Source organism: Sus scrofa, chromosome 4 (assembly GCF_000003025.6).
Source record: "Sus scrofa isolate TJ Tabasco breed Duroc chromosome 4, Sscrofa11.1, whole genome shotgun sequence".
Classification (NCBI taxonomy): Eukaryota; Metazoa; Chordata; class Mammalia; order Artiodactyla; family Suidae; genus Sus; species Sus scrofa.
In genome coordinates, this window is record NC_010446.5 from 120,325,736 (window position 1) to 120,343,724 (window position 17,989).

General features: G+C 37.4%; 1 protein-coding gene across 2 annotated transcripts in view; it reads left to right on the forward strand.

The window, feature by feature from the left end:
• Window positions 1–17,989, forward strand: part of DPYD (dihydropyrimidine dehydrogenase) — a 780,991-nt gene that overhangs the window by 394,265 nt on the left and 368,737 nt on the right. For both annotated transcript variants that reach the window (NM_214044.2, XM_021088696.1), the window contains 1 exon segment: window positions 16,835–17,050. In NM_214044.2, coding sequence (NP_999209.1) covers window positions 16,835–17,050 — 216 coding nt within the window.

The following is a 17,989-nucleotide window of genomic DNA, read 5'->3' on the forward strand; positions in this document are numbered from 1 at the left end:
AAGCTCTCTCACAGTAAATGTGATTCTACACAGTTGTATAAGGTAGATGGGTATATTTTGAAATAGATGTTTGTGAAGTTCTTCGAAACTGTCATAAATTCCTTGCATTGATGACCTGCTTCTCTACTGCTTGAAGTTTTTGTGTATTTTCTTTTGGTTTGATGGAGGCGCAAAAGAATCACTAGTGGTTGAGGGAACTAGATATCTCAGGGGTTTGGTAATGAGATATAGAGCCTTTAACCTCTTGGTCACTAGTTCAGATCTGCCCCAGGTCAGGAGTGACAGAAAGTCATTACCATCTGATGGTAGCTCAATAGGCTATGTGAAATGAATTTGTGATTTCAGTACCTAGCAAAGAGAGTCCTGTCGTAGTCCCACCAGAGTGAGTATGAAATGGTACTTGTAATTTTAGTTTGAGGAGAAAGGAGTCATCCAGTCATTGCTAAATATTTCATTTTCTTTCTACGAGCTGAGACTTTTCTTGGTGGATTTGCAGAGGCAGCGCTGTGAGAAAGCTAAGAATGTGTTGTTGGCTTGTGATTTGCGGCCATGAGATGTGCATCCAGAGGAATCTGTATCTGTCATTGTTGCTAATGAGGTATAGTTTGGCATCACTAAAATGACTTTTAGCAATGATTTCAGAAGTTCCCTGATGGGTCCGCAGGTTAAGGATCTGGTGTTGTCACTGCAGTGGCACAGGTTCAGTCCCTGGCCTGGGAACTTCTGCATGCTGTGGGTGCATAGCCAAAAAGAAAAAAAAAAAGTGATTTCTGTCTCAGACAGTGATTAATTCAAGACTGAAGGTTATGTCATTCATGTCTCCTGTTTCCTCAGTGCCCTTTTGCATATACTTTAAAAATGTTTCACTTTCCTTTTTAATCATGTGATTAATTTGATCTACATTTGGACAAATGACTGAACATTTAAAGAGACCTATTCATGCTTGTCAGTCTTTCACATGTGAAATACTGAGTTAACAAGCAAGAATAGAAAATTGTAAGGACACTTTGAAGATGAAAATACAAAATTGGGCACAGTACAAAAGGATTATTGCCATAAAGCTAATTGAATTATGTGCATTCATATCAATAAATGAAATCTTTCACCTTCTGCCATTTTTGGGATTTGAGATTATGTGAGGGATTTTGGCTTTCTAATATCTTTAGTGAACAGTCAGGTTATTAAAACTTTCTGATTTGGGGGCCTCTTTGAAAGGTCTCTTTCTAAAGAGAAAAAAGGCCTGTGTTTATACTTGAAAGATTTGTAAGAGTGCAACACTTTCTTAATAATGGAATATTTACAATTTTATTTTATATTAGGATCAGTGATTTTCCAAACAAACCCGCATTGTGGGATTGTTAGAATTTTAAAGCTACCTCTAATAACTTTTAGGACATGAAAATCAGACCAAAAGAATGGTAGTAATGGTGCCTTATGTTTAAGATTTCTCCTTTGGACAAAGATGAACAGTTGCTAAAAAATCTGACAGTCTGGGGTTTTAGAAAACAAACTTAGAAGAACTTAGCTGTGTCCAAGTCTCTATTGCTTGGAAGACCTTCCGTGCCAACTTTAAATAACAGACACTTAGCATTATCATTGCTTAAAATATCACTTTAATTCCACATCTTCAAAGGCCTTCTTTTGCCCTGAAATATACCAGTGGTGTCTATAATATCTGAGGAACTCTGATTGGAGAATTAGAAATTTAAATTGCACAGGCTTCATATTAGAGTATTTCCGTTACCCTTTGCAGGTTTCGAGGCAGCTTATTCGACCTTACAGTCTCACCAGGAAGCTAATGGGAAAGCCTCGCAGCAATCTTCACAGGAAAGTTTCCAAATGTCAAGTGTCATCTTTCCAGCTGTTAGATGAATGGGTAGCCAAGAGGCATTTATTTGGGTGTGCAGCCCCTGTGAAATCTGGGTGAGGCAGGAGGAAAGGCTATCATTTGGTGGTTAGTTTACCAGCATTGGTGTAGTTGCAAATCTCCTAGCCAGGCAAGGGACTTCATTTGTGGTTTAATGATTGACAGCCAACTGCAGTGTTCTACTTAGAGAATAAAAATGCCTTTAAAAAAGGCATCATCAATATGTCATACTAATTTTTGAATCCTCCACTGCTTCAGATAAAAACAATCTTATCAACTGAGCTGGCTTCTTCTCTAAACCCCTCTCCAGCTGAGAGGCGGTAAGGCTTTTCACATGACAGCTGTATTAAAATCTTGAGACCTATTGAAAAAGTGTCCTTTAGTTTAAGATATCTTTCAAACTCTTTAATTCTTATTTTAAGAGAAAATGGATATAAATCATTGGCCACTGTCAGATTTAAAAACAATGAATATCAATAAAAAGACAGTCTTAAATCATAATGGATTTAGTTAGAGATAGCGATAGCCTCTAAAAAAATAATATTGAAGTATGTCATGGCTAAATGCTGTTTCCATGCTAAGTTTTTCCACTTGGTCAGGACCACAGTATTGAGATGATTGCAGCCCAATTTCTCATTGGGAAACTGGACCTTCAGACTAAATGAGAATCAGAAGTGCATGTGATCTCATTTTTATCCTTTTCACTGGGAAATAATAAAGTTAAATTTGCTTACAGTCATTGAAAACTGAACTTCATTGCAAGTGCTCATATATAAGCATACAATAAACCCTATAGTACCGTCCATAGAATTTGCCTTTTTGGTGGTATATTCATGTTAATGCTTGGTGTATTCCCTAGCTAACATTTAAAATAATTACTGAGTATCAGAGATGATACTTTTTCTATTAAAAATTCTATTTTAATAATGTGTGGCTTTTTGTGTATGAAGGGGGATTTTTTTTTATAACATCTATATGTTGTAAAAGGAAATCAAGGAAAAAATGAGGAATGAGCCTATATCTAATGGAGCTATCAAAACAAAACTATCTAGTTGGTGATAGGGGAAGAAAATGCCATGACTAATAAGTAATTTTAATGCCTTTTATTGACTTTGTATAAGGTTCCAAACCTTATTAAATGGCAGCATTTGACCTGAAAAGTAATTTAAAATGAAATTGTCTCCATAAAGGCAGAATATTTCCTTACCAATATAGCAGTAGATTTCTATTTCAGGCAGATAACTCAAGATTAGAATGGGTAGAAAAAAATAACTCTGACAAACCTGCTCCATGCCATAGAGTACCGATCTGAGTGTGTGCTGATGTTGAATAAAATATCTTAGCCACTGCCGTGTCACTTGGTTCAAATGGACTCTAGGTGTTAAGAATTCTGTGCCAAATCTTTAACACCTTGATGTCTGAAGCTGTGTGGTGCTAATGACAATATCACAGTGGAACAAAGCCCTAACAGCCTTCAGTTTGCTGGGGGAAGTTCACATGCAAAATAACACAATTGGAAATGTCAGCTAGAATTTTGTTCTCTGCATTCAGTGATTTAGTAAAGTTGAGCCTTATGTAAGTTGTAAAGGATCGGATTGAAAAATGTCCTAAAGGAGATGATGTAATGGAATCCTAAAAATCAAGAGACCTTGGATACTCATTAATTCGGACTTCAGACCTTTGGGAATGTCCTGTTGCCTTTTAGCTCTCACACTGAGGGCTCTGAGACAGCCCAATGTATGTGTAGATGTGGAATTCCCAGTTCAAAGTCTTAAAACCTTTTAAGATCTCCAGTGTATTATCTTGAGCCTCAGTATCTTCATTCATAAAAATGACAAGATTATAATTTTGTTGACTCTGAAACCCAAATAATGTATGTTAAAAATAAGTAGTTTAAATTATCGAATAACTACTATATGCTCATTGTCTTTTTAGGGACTGAACATTCATGTTATACTCAAAAAGTACCTCTGGAATCACCAATTTTTTTTTCCCATTTGACGAATTGGAAAACCTATGCTGAATCTGGTTAGGAGGCATATGGCTATCATTTGATTCAATTCCTTAATGTAAAGGACAGCAAGCTGAGGAACAGATTTTAAAAGAGTAAATCCAAGTAATAGGAGAATTCACTTAGGAGAATAGAATAATAGAACTAGATAAAAGGGCTTTAAAATAAATGTTAAATGTCCTCAAAGAGAGAGAGGCAGCAATAAGATCCACAAAAAAAGAACAGGAGAAATGTCATGCCATACTTAAGGATTGAAACTATACAATGGCTACATTGCATCTAGAACCCAAGGTTTTCCATTCTCAGCCCTACTCTTCTTTGCAGTAGCAATCCAGCTTCTTTCTCCGGGTGTTCTCTTTGGTTGAGCTTTAGCTGAGCAGGTGGAAGGCAGAACATACAGGTCGGTTCCTGCCAGTCCTCAGAGAGCTCTGCACTGGAGTGAGGATGAGAACAATGGTGCCGGTCTTTTGTAATTCATACAGCTAGACCTCAGAATGATCTTATTTCATTCGGGGGTCACTTTGCATGTATTGCACAGTCACTACCTGCCAGACAACATCCCTGGGAATACAGCTTTGCACGTGATTTTTTATCAGTTTTGTTCTCTGTGGTATACTTGATGCTGAGAACATTGCCTATGTCCAACTAGGTGGTGGGCCAGCAAATGCCTATGGTATGGCAGGCACTTGGTGACTGGTTGAAAAATTGAACATGCTGAGGACAATCTCAGATTACAAGGCACATGAGGTTCAGGATTAGATTTTCCTACTCAGATCATGGGTGATGAACGCTACTTTCAACTGCAAAAATAGGTGGTGGGGTAAAGTTAACGTGGACACAGAAGGGTGAAAATGAGCATACCCATGTTACAATTTTCCTTGTTTGAGTCCTACAACCATCTTTCACGACAGTCATTTTAAAGATGAGCCAGATGAGTTTTTAAAAGGCCTAACTGACCTGTTGAGATATTATACTGGTTTTCTCCATGTATCCTATCTCTGTCTTTACCCAGAACAGAGATTGCTGCTGTTCCCAGAAATACAAGAGTTAATAGGTTAACACAAAAGCGGTATCGCCTGGTAGGTTGTTGACTTACAGTTTTGAGACTTTTATTCCAAGTCTTAATATTTAACATTGCTGCTGTCACCTTTCTTAAATGTCAGCTTCTTTTATTTACCTTCATCACTCTCACCTTGATCGTACTGACTTCTTGGAGAAACATGGATTTGCTGTCAGCACCACCCCGTGCTGGTCGCCAGGCTTTTCTTTCGCTAGTCATTGACATCTTGTCAGCAGTGTCACCACCTTTGCCCTTGGGCCTGTGAATACGGCCATTGTTACCTTCTTGATTGACACTTGTAAAAATTTGTCAACATGTTATTTATTATTTGGGAGGCTCCTTGGCCCACTTTGAAGCCATTTCTTAAAGTTAAATTATTTTATCCTTTTAACTCATCCTTAGGGTTGTATAAAATAAAGGCTCTGTATAATAGTCTACATGCTGTTTTCTGTTTTTTAAAAAATAATTTATATTTTTATTGAAGTATTGATTTACAATGTAATATTAGTTTCAAGTGTATAGCAAAGCAATTCAGTTAAACATGTGTGTGTATATATATATATATATATGTATATATATATACATATGTATACATATATATATTCAAATTCTTTTCCATGGTAGTTTTTTACAAGATATTGACTATGGTTTCTTGTACTCTACATGGGAACTTATTGTTTATTTTATATATGGTAGTTTGTATCTGCTAATTCCAAACTCCTAATTTATCCTCCCCCTCTTCTCCTTTGTTAACCATCCATAGTGTTTTCTATGTCTAATCAGCTATTTCTGTTTTATAAATAAATTTATTTATTTATTTTTTTAGATTCCACATGTAAGCTAATCTAATATTTGTCTTTCTCTGTCTGGCTCACCTCACTTAGTATGATAATTTCTGTGTCCATCCATGTTGCTTCAAATGGCATTGTTCCATTCTTTTTTTTTTTTTTTTTTGGTTGAGTAGTACTCTGTTGTATATATGTACCACATCTTCCTTATCCATTTATTTATCTGTCAGTAGACACTTAGGTTGCTTCCATGTTTTGACTGCAGTAAATAGTGCTGCTATAAATATTGGGGTACATGTATCTTCTCAAATTAGAGATTTTTCCAGACATATGCCCAGGAGTGGGATTGCTGGGTCATATGATGGCTCCATTTTAGTTTTTTAAGGAACCTCCATACTGTTCTCCATAGTAGATGCACCAGTTGACATTCCCACCAACAGTGTACAAGGGTTCCCTTTTCTCCACATTCTCCAGTACTTGTTATTTGTAGATTTTTTGATAGTGGCTGTACTGACTGGTGTAAGGTGATACCTCATTTAGTTTTGATTTGCATTTCTGTAGTGAGTAGTGATGTTGAGTGTCTTTTCATGTGCTTCCTGGCCATCTGTATATCTTATTTGGAGAAATATTTATTTAGGTCCTCTGCCCATTTTTTTGATTGGGTTAATTTTTTTCGATATTGATTTCTATGAGCTGTTTGTTTATTTTGGAAATTAATCCATTGTTGTAGCATCATTTGCAACTATTTTCTCCCTTTCTGTGGGTTGTCTTTTCATTTTGTTCATGGTTTCCTTTGCTGTGCAAAAGCTTGTAAGTTTGATTAGGTTCCAGTTGTTTATTTTTCCTTTTATTTGTATTGCTTTGGAAGACTGATACATGCTCTTTTCTTAATGGATGATATTATAATTAGTAAAAGGTGGAAGAAACCAATGTTATTGCTATAGTTCAATTGATATATTGGAACATTTATTTCAAAGTTATAAAAAAGGGATACCAAAACTATGTTGATATATGCTTGACTTTTCTCACCTCTTTATAGGATCTGGTCAGATGTTACTTTATTAAAGAAGCCTGTGTGGGACAATTTCTCTGGCCCCAGCCATACTATTCCCTGGCCCAAATATTCTGCATTCTGTTTCTAAGAAGAAACTACTTCATGACATAATATTTTGATTCCCAGGAGCCAGTACATGTGTGTGTGTGCATGTGTATGTATGTGTGTGTGTGTGTGTGTGTGTGTATTGGGAACCCCCAAGCAATGCTTAGGGTGCCAATTGGGTGTCCTACAGTTTCACTCAATTCTGACACTACGTGCCTGGAGGTAAGTGTCATATCCCATAGGTAAGAAGTCAGTACCTCAAGACTGACGTCTCCTTCCTTTCTACTCCTTCAGCACCAGTCACCAAGCGTAGGTTATTACTTGTGTCTCTGACTAATCAGCTATAAATTGGAGATTCCAACCACCCCTTTCAGCTCTGGATGCCTGCCACAAGTCCAGGTTGCTGTATGTACTTCTGTCCAACTGTCTATAAACCAGAGGTTCTCATGACCCTTTCCTTCGGTTTGATTAATTTGTTAAAGTGGCTCACAGAACTCAGAGAAACACTTTGTTACTAGTTCACTGGTCTATTATAAAAGAATATAATTCAGGAAGAGTCAGATGGAAGAACACATGGGGGAGATAAGAACGAAGGGCTCGGAGCTTCCATGCCTTCTCCAGGCACTCTTCTTTCACCCAAATCCTGTGTTTCAGAGGCTCTCCTTTTGGATTTTTATGGAGGCTTCATTAGCTGGTATGATTGATTAAATCATTGGCCCTGGCGATTGATTCATCCTCCAGCCACTCTCCCCTCTACTGAAGTCAGATAGTTGGGTGGGTGGGACTGAAAGTTCCAGCCTTCCACAAGGTTGGTTCTCCTGGCAACCAGTCCCCATTGCCCCAAAGTGTTTGGTGCTTTCCAAAAGTTACCTCATTGGCATAACAAAAGACACTCATTGCTCTATCACTGATGGAAGCCCAAGGGTTTTAAGATCATTGTGCCAGAAACAGGACAAAGACCAAACATATGTCTTTTATTATGAATCACAGTCTCTCTCACTCTGTCACACACACACATCCTCTCACACACTCATCTATGTTTCTGTCTGTCTCCTTCCTCCTACCCCTCATCACTCTGTAATATGTGAGATCCATGAAGCTAGAAAATGTGCTTTGTTTACTGCTGTGTTCCTCCAGCCAGGTCACAAAGCCTCCATATAGCAGGTACTTCAGAAATGTTGTTGAAAACTTAAATATTCTTGGAAACCTTTTAGGTCGTACAACACCTGAGATGTAGAACACATTTTACAAGCTCACCTGGCTCATTGGTGTTTCTACGTTAGGTTGCTGTGTTAGTCAGCTCAGGCCGCCATAATAAAATACCATAAGCTGGGTGGTTTAAACACAGAAATTAGTTTTCTCACAGTTTTGGAGGCTGGAAGTCTGAGACCAGGGTGCCAGCATGATCTGGCCCTGGTGAGAGTTTTTCTGGTTTGTGAATGACCACATCTTACTTTTTACTTATATGGTGGAGAGAGAGAGAGATTTGGAGTGAGCAGGTGAACTGTGAGCCAGCTTTCCTGAGTCTCTTCCTATAAGGACACTAATCCAGCCATGAGGGCCTTGCCTCCATGGCTTCATCTAAACCTAAGTAACCCTCAAAAGTCCAATCTCCAAATACCATAACTGGAGGTTTGGGCTTCAACATAGGAGTTTGGGAGGAATACCATTCAGGCCATAGCAGTTGCTGAAAGTGCTAGTACTTAGCAATGGGAGTAAAGTTTTACATGGAAATAAAAAATGTCAGGTAGAGGGAATAGTTAGTGCAGACCCCCAGGGAAAGACAGAGTTTAGTAGAAGTCACATGTGTATATGATATGTGTATAGAGAGTGGCAGAAGGTAAGTTTGAATAGGAACACAGGATATGAAGGATCTTGTAGATTATAATAAGGAATTTGAAAATTAACGAAATGCAATGAGAAGCCAGTGAAAAGTTGTAAACAACCGAGTATATGTTTTGAAAAGGCTGTCCTGGTGCAAAGTAAAGAGTAGATTCCAGTAGGAGGTGAGGAAAATAGGGAAACCAGTAAGAAATGGTCCCAGTAAGAGATCACGGCGACAGTGAGAATGGATGGGAGTGCATGGATTCATGTTTCGGAGGCACCGTTGTTAGAGTTGCGCGTGGAGGAGAAAGAATGAGAAAGAATAGCAACAGTGACTCATACGTTTATGACGTAAGCTGGGTAAACAGTGGTATCATAAAGTACATGGGGCAGCCTGGAGGAGGAGTAGGGATTTTAATTGACAAGTAGAGTGCAGTTTTAATTGCACCATACTACCTTAAGCTGTTTAAAGGCTGGTAGTTGGGGCTGGGAGTAGAGTTTAGATGGAGAGAAGGATCACATGGATTTGAGTTAATACCATTTAATGTTGCAGCCTTATTCTGTGTTCATGTTACAAATATCTTATTAAAAAATTTGAATATAAGAAGTGAATAAAATAGGATCATTATTTTTAGAAACTGTTCTATAGCCTCATATCTTTTTCTAAAATTTTCATTACAAATAATTTCTCAAAAAGGGAGAAATGAAATCTGATTTTGTTATAATTATAATCACTGTACCTAGGCCTTTCCACCATGGAAGCAGCTGATCCAAATTAATTTCTGCTTTGCAAGATTTTCCCCCGCAATGGATATTTCTTCAAAGGGCAAAGTAACAGGAGCTGGAGTTAATTAATGCATTAATCCAACCTATGAATTAATCTAACTAGAAGTAGCTACACAGTGTTATTTATTCTTTGCCTTAAAATAATCTCAGAATGGGTACTTCTAGGGCAGTTGTACCCCAAAATAGGGACCATTGTAGTAATTTCACAATGAAATATAAATAAAATGAGTAAGTGAAAGCTGTTTGATGATTTTAGATTGGAAGCAAATAATAGTACTTTATCTTTTTGAATCAGACATAACACTACCAGTAGACTTGCTTTGAACAGTGTTTAAAAAAAACTCATTCTAGGAAAGCAAATTAAGGAAAAATGCAATTGGGATACATAGTTACGATGTGATTTGCTTTTCCCCAACAATGTCACCATTACATATGCAGATTTCTCTGTCTATGCTTCTGTGACCCAGCCAGGTATAATTGAAGAATACCAGTGATAAAAAAACAATGATATAACAATAAAACAATAGGCCATTGTAGTTTGATTATATTTGTTTTTATTTCTATATTCAGATAAAAGGCATTATGATTGTCTTATTAATATCTTACTTTCAGTAATAGATGTTTCAGTGCATGTGTATGTGTGTGTATTCAATCAAACCATCATGAATAATTTTTAGGTCAATTTTCTATTTTGAGGGCATTAGTACTTTAGAAAAAACAATATTTTTGTAAATAGGGGCAACTAGTATAACTAGTATAACTCAACTATGATGTAGTGAGTGAAAGCTCTGAATTCAGATCTTGCTCTGCCATTTATTAGCTGCTTATTTTTGGACAAGTTGTTTACTTTCTTTGAGCTTTGCTTCCTCATCCTCAATAGGACAGTAATGCCTAACTTGAAGAACTGTGATCAAAAGAATAAATACAAAACAGTTATCAGGGAGTCTGGCAAAGTATCTGGTTCATTTTGAGAATAAAGTGACCTGTGTTTACAGTGGGCTTTGACATTTGCACAGTGTATTGATGGTTGTGAGAATTGATGCCTTATAATCAGGTACAGGTCCTCATATGAGTGCTTTTAAAGTATCTATCCACTTATTTGAATAAGGTAGACATTTAAGATGATGGTGGCTAAACTTGAACGTCTCATTTGAGAGTAAGAATTAGGAGAAGCTTTCACATGACTAAAGAAATGATTTTCAGGCTTGGGCCCACAGTGCAGTCTCTCTGAGAGATTTTCAAAAATTATAATACTTGAGTCCTACTCAGAGCGATTCTGAGGTAATTAATATGGGGTCTGTCTCTCCAAGACATCAGAATTTTTAAAATCTTTCCAAACGTTTTTAAAATGTGGAGTTAAAAATGACTGGGATAGGGTTCCTGTCATGGCTCAGTGGTAAAGAACCTGACTAGTATCTGTGAGGACGCTGGTTCGATCCCTGGCCTCCCTCAGTGGGTTAAGGATCCTGCGTTGCTGGGAGCTGTGGTGTAGGTCACAGACCCGGCTTGGATCCTGAGTTACTATGGCTGTGGTGTAGGCCGGCAGCTCTAGCTTGGATTCAAGCGCTAGCCTGGGAGCTTCCACATGCTATGGAGTGGCCCTTAAAAGACAAAAAAAAAAAAAAAAAAAAAAAAAAAAGACTGGGCTAGACCTTTGAAATATCAACCATTCTGAATAAAGAAGCCAAGAAGCCATGATTTGCAGAGACAGAATGAACCTAGATGCACATATATGAGCAGAGAGGAAGAGACGGATGACCTGATATTCGTCAAGGATTCCCAGCCTGCATGTGGGCATTGCTGCATTCCTGACCAGTTACATGAGAAACCTCTACACCCTCATAATAACCTTTTGAAACCAGTTTCTGTCTCTTGGAATCAAAGGAGTCCATTTGAGTCTGGAACTTAAAATTTCATAGAGGGAAGAACAATTTTTATTTTAAGCTGGATCCTGGCAAAATTTTAAGGGCAGTGAATTTTTATGTCACTCTGTGTTACTGCATTCTATATTATATTTGCATTTACCGTTATTTACCATTTCCACTAGATGGCTCTTTTGAGACCCTTTGGTGAATCCAGCAGTCTTCCAGAGGCAAGAGTTGAATGTTACTCTACTTTAGAATAATAGAATATTGGACTTTTAAAGATAATTGTAATATACCTAATGATTATTTTATCTAAACTGATTATCATCTCATGGGAACTGATGTAAAAAAGAAGCTAAATACCCATGGTCACTAGTCTAATGCATTCAACGAATATCTTAGGCGTCTCTCTGCAAGTCTTATGGTAGGTGCTGGAAGTAAATTAGGTGGGAGACACACAAATATCCACAAACAAGTACAGAGTATAATAAGGGAACGCCTTTGCTTCTTAGATGTCAGGGGAGATTTCCTGGTGAAGATGACAAGACCAACTCCTTCTTGAAGGATCAGTTGGAATTTTCAAAGCAGGAAAAACAGACAGGAAAGAGCATGTTAGGAGAAATAAAAAGTCGAAATGCATAGGTGTATTAATGATGTTTTGTTTGATAAATTAGAAGTGATTTAACAAACTGAAGCATAAGGTGTAGTGAGGGAATGGTGGAAAGGGTGGGTGAGATGAGAAAGGGTGAGAGATGTGACTAGCAAGTGTAGGGAAGGGAAGGAGCCCAGATTACAGCTAAGTGTGTACATGATGCTAAGGGGATTGTGCTGGATTCTGCAGGTACTGAAGCTTCTTGAAAGAGTTTGTAGATGAAAGTGAAATGAGAAAATTTAAGTGTAACCCATATAAATTTAGGACTTATCATGGTCTGTGCATGTCATGGAGTTAATTTTTTTAGGCTGAACTGTGAGTAACTAAAATCTTTGCTCAGTCTTCCTTAAAATAAAAATCTGAAGGGGAAAAAATGAACTTTTAAAAAAGTCGTCTTTAGACATCTCTCTTATTTTTGATGTCTCATATGTCTGACAATGGCTTCTATAAAAGAAATATTACCTTTCATCTTTATGTTCGAAAAATCTGCTGAACATTTAGCTTTTCCTTAATCTCTATTTTTACCCTTTTCCTCCATGCTGATCTCAGTTCTGTGTTACTTCAGCCTCTCTTGATTCTGTAGTTTTCTTTTGGTGTTTCTATAAAGTGCATTCTGAATAACCATAGAGATTGTGGTGATATCTGGATTATAAGATGATTCTTGCATTAGAAAGGGGGGGAGAAGGAGGAGATAAAATTTTTAAATTGAAGTTCCTGTATTTACCCCTTTTAATTGGGTTAGCAGTTTCTTCCATTTCAGAGCATAAAACATAAATAGGATATCTAACAAAGGATAATGACAGTGTTGAAAAGAACTGTGTATTAAAAATAAGCATAAAGATATAAATGCTGAGCCTGAGGAAAAAAGGAGATTTGGAAGTACACGATAGTTCTTTAAAGCATATTTGAGAGTTGCTTTGTGGAAAAGTGATTTTATTTATCTTTGTCTCTGTAAAGGTCAGAGTTGCCTTTAAGAGTAAGTATATAATGTGGTAAAATGTAAATAATATAAAAATATGTATTGCAAATGGTTCCGATTCTAACGGAGACACGAATTTGAATATGGTGCTGCCCATATGTCCTATTGCTACACAATGTGTTTGATGACTTCTGAGGTAGAGCCATATTTTAAATTATAAAGTATGAAGGAAAAGAGCTACATAAGACAAGGATATGGAGTATATAAAAGAAGTGCCCAGGAAGCATGAACTTGCATGAGTGAGTTGAGTATGGAAGGATGATTAGGAGTTCAGTGGGTGAAGAAAGTCGTAGGTTATATTTCGGGCCAGGGGACGTACGTAAGATAATTCAGGGAGACAGGTGGTGGTGTGATGGATGATCTGTGGTTATAATCTTGCGTTTAGTTGGTTGGTAGCTTTATTTACATTTTTAAGTATGTAAGCTCCAGAGGCCTTGTTTATTTTGTCCAGTACAGTTTGTCTTCACTTATTTTATGATCAGTGCTCTTTCAGTCCATTCTTTTTTGGCTGTACCATTTCTCATGCCAGTATAACATTCCTTTTACAGTAGTATCACTGGGGAACTAATCCTCACTGTTCAGCATCTAGGTTGTTTTTTACGTTTGTTATTTACTAACACTATTGGGTGACCAGGAAAGACAATACTCTCTAAAATCGAGAACGTGGATAACATATTATTTAGAAGCCAGGATCACGAGGTAGATTTTGAAGAAGTTGAATTTGAATTAATGACAAAGTATTCACATCCAAAGGTCTTGATGTGTCTTAGAAATCTGAGTTTGGAGGTTACAATTTCGGATTTGGGAAGGACTCAGCCCGTGGTGAAAGCTGAAATTCAAAATGCTTGAGTTCCTTGAGAAAGGGTGTGGAGAGAAACAGGTTTTTAAACTTCACAAAGTGAAGCATACATTAAGGCTTGAGTATATTATGAGGGTAAACAGACTAGACTGGGTTGCTGTAGGACCACACTGTGGTAAAAAGTCACAAAGACAGGAGTTTCCATCGTGGCTCAGCGGAAACGAATCTGACCAGCATCCATGAGGACTCAGATTCGATCCTTGGACTTACTCAGTGGGTTAAGATGATCCAGCGTTGCTGTGAGCTATGGTGTGTGTTGCAGATACAGCTCAGATCCCACGTGGCTGTGGCTGTGCCTGTGGTGTAGGCCTGGCAGCCACAGCTTCAATTCAACCCCCAGCCTGGGAATCTCCATATGCCGCAGGTGCAGCCCTAAAAAGACAAAAGACAAAAAAAAAAAAAAAAAGTCGCAGAGACAAAATAAAACAAAAATAGCCTTATATGTACAGTTTGAGAAAAGACTTCATTTTAGAACTATAGATTTTAGGTTAAATGTGCATGCACATCTGCAGTATTTTTGTCAATAAAAAAAGAAAATATACATTTTTATAAGAAAGTATACTTCTCATTTGAAAGAGTTTTGTATGTATGTTGATTTTTTTGTTACTTGTTTTTGTTGTTTGTTTTGGCTTATTTGCTTTTTGTTTTTGTTTTGAAGCTTAAGGAACATCTTGCATTCTTTGTCCACATCATTCCTTTTCTAAATATTAAGGCAGCCACCTTCTGAAGAATTTCAGAGCCGTGCTTTATTTATTTAAAACCACATAAATTAAGACATACAAGTTGAACTTCACATATGTATCTGCCTCCTTGGACTGTTGCCTAATGCTCTATAGCTAAAATTATTGACAAAATCAAATTCATTTGTGAGATTGGGGAGGTTAGATATTTCAATAGAAGGAAAACATAGTGGAGTTCCCATTGTGGCTCAGCGGTCATGAACGGACTAGTATTCATGAGGATATGGGTTTGATCCCTAGCCTCCTGCAGTGGGTTGAGGATCTGGCATTGCCGTGAGCTGTGGTGTAGGTCGCAGATGCAGAACTTCTGTATGCTGTAGGTGCAGCCCTCAAGGGACCAAAAAAAAAGAAAGCAAGAAAGCATAGTATCATTCACCTTACCTAATAATGAACATGGAACCATAGTTATTTCTGCTATCATCATCACACGGAGGTTAATTGAAGTTTCTAAGATTCCTCAGATATGGAAGGTTCTTCCAAATTTGCCCAGTGTTAACCAAACTATGGAGTCAGAAAATTCTTCCTTAGTCTAATCTGAACTTCCTTAATTCAATTTAAATTATGATCACGCAGAGCTGAGACAGTCTCATCAAAGGCATTTATCTCCGCACCAATCCCTGTACAAACTCACGCAGACGCACAAACACTCCTCAAATTAACTTGTCTCAATTATCCCCCACTTCCCTGTATTAAATATTATAGCTTTTGTCTCTGCTAATAATCCTTTTAATAGCATTACTATTCACATGAGAACAGGAACAATTAAGCTCACAGTAGGGCTGAACAATATTCAGAAATGTGCCCTAAAACCCACGTTTCTGGCAGAGATGCATGCCATGGCTGAGGCCTAGATGCCATCAGGTACCTGTTTGCAGCACTAGAGACACATTAGTCTTCAATTGACGAGTTTGATGCCTTTTTACATATTAGGTGAACTTTATTTTTGCATTATAAATGGTGGAGGTCCAGAAGTAATTTTTATGCAAGTCATGGCAATCTTTATCTACACAAGGCACAGTCTTGTAAAATTGAAGTTTTGCTTAAACACTTTTTGAGGGATGATTCACAAGGAAAGGAGGTCTTAGTTTAAAATTAAGTAGACTGTCCATTCAGTGACCACTCTGGCTAAGCAGATTCCTTCTTCCTCTTTATATTTTCCAGTATTATTTGTCTTTCAGAGATAAACAGAAATGGAGGGAGAGAATGAGAGAGACAGAAACAAACATTTTACAAGCAAAAGGCCTGATGAGATCTTTAATAACTTCTGCTGTCAGAGAGACATTTAGCAAGCACCTTCTATGCTTCGGAGTGCCATGCACTTTGAAAAAAATTTTTTTAATTGAATCTTTCCAATAATGCAATGTAGCATTATACTGTGTTCATTTAACTAAGGTAATTTAACAGTGTTGAAAGCCAGTTTTAGCTTTTGGCATTAACTGTTTGGTACCTGTTTGGTTTGTGAAGAAAGTTCCCTCATGCACATTAAGTATGCTACCCACTTTCCAAATGAGATGTTTCCCTGTGGCTTATGATCTCCTTCATTTTCAATATCCCTAGGAGGTAGGAAATTAGGCAGCCAGCATTCATCCTGCTGTACTGAAAATGGTAAAGGATAAAAGCAAGATAGGTTAGGTGGCTTTCCTAAAATCTCATAAAGAGTAGTGAGGTTACTGGAAATTAAAGTTAGGCCTCCTGACTTGCTGTTGCCCTTCTCTCAGAGCTCTGAAGACATTTCCACAAATTTAGTACATAAAGGATAGGACCAGAGAGAGAAATTCTGAAATGATTCCCTTTTCTGTTTGAAGCTCAGTGGTTTTTTTTTTGTTTTGTTTTGTTTTTGTTTGTTTGTTTGTTTTTGTCTTTTGTCTTTTTTGTTGTTGTTGTTGCTATTTCTTGGGCCGCTCCCACGGCATATGGAGGTTCCCAGGCTAGGGGTTGAATCGGAGCTGTAGCCACGGCCTACGCCAGAGCCACAGCAACGCGGGATCCGAGCCGCGTCTGCAACCTACACCACAGCTCACGGTAACGCCAGATCGTTAACCCACTGAAGCTCAGTGTGTTTTAAGTGTAGTTTTTCTGTCGTTTGTTTGTTATTTCTATTATTTCTGTTAGTACTCTATGCTGCTCATTACATTAGAAAAGGATGATACTATGTGAATTTGGTTCTCTTCTAATTGGCTTTTTTGCCAGTTTAATCATTCTAATCAGATCAGTGTGGTCTATAGTGATTTAAGTGCTGTTGTTGAAGTGATTTCTGAGAAAGAGTGTTTGGAAAAATCAGATGTGATTTTTGGTTTTTCGCAGGCCCAATATGGAGCTTCAGTTTCTGCCAAGCCCGAACTGCCCCTGTTTTATACGCCTGTTGACCTGGTGGACATCAGTGTGGAAATGGCTGGATTAAAGTTTATAAATCCTTTTGGTCTTGCCAGTGCAGCTCCAACTACCAGTTCATCGATGATTCGAAGAGCTTTTGAAGCTGGATGGGGTTTTGCCCTGACCAAAACTTTCTCTCTTGATAAGGTAAGCAATTATTTTTGAAGTTGCATTTAAATATCCATTATGTATTTTAATTAGGTAATACACATTATAATGCAAAGAGTTTTCTAAGACATTACCGTTATTAAACTACTGGGTAAAACTTATTATTACAATTAGTCTTTAATTTCTTTTCATTCCTTCTGTCCCACGAAATGTGGGGGGGGGGTCGGTGGCTCATAGATTTCTCATTGTGTTTTGTCTAGAAATCATCAGAAATACGAACATTACAAAAGTGCCTATTTCATTTAATAATAACAAACTCCCTTATTCTTATGTTGGTATTTGTGATTTCTAAATGTGTGTGAATGAAGACCTTTGCCTCAACTCAGAGTCAGAGAGATGATGAATTTGATTTGCATGTAATCCTGGATTCCAATTCATGTCAAAAAGAATCACTCAGTGTAACGTAATTGGTGCTCGTAATAAGATTTTTCTTGAATTTTTAAATGCAGAAACTTTCCTCCAAATGCATATCCTTGAGTTTAACTTGACATTATGACTTTGCACTCACACAGCAAGTGGACATACTTGGTAAAAAATAAACAACATGTTAAAGTTGAGATTGATTCTTTAAAGCACAGAAAGCATGTAAATGCATGTTTTTGAAGTAGGATCATTTATGCAGTAGAAGGTTGCATCCTTATATGGTTTTGAATTAGAAAAGAGCAGCAGTCTATTTGTAGACTCTTTACTGGTGAAATTTTAAACGCTATACCTATCAAGGTATTTAGTACCAACTGGTTGTTAGTAATAATTAATGTATAAGAATGTGCGAATCTCGTGACTAAGAAAAGAATATTATTTAAATCATCCTTATCCTTAGGCAGAGGAAATAATAGAGAACAAATATGCCCCATTAAGCACATTCTCTTCTTTCTCCTCTTACTAGGATCAATAGCTGGCATTATTATGGCTAAAACA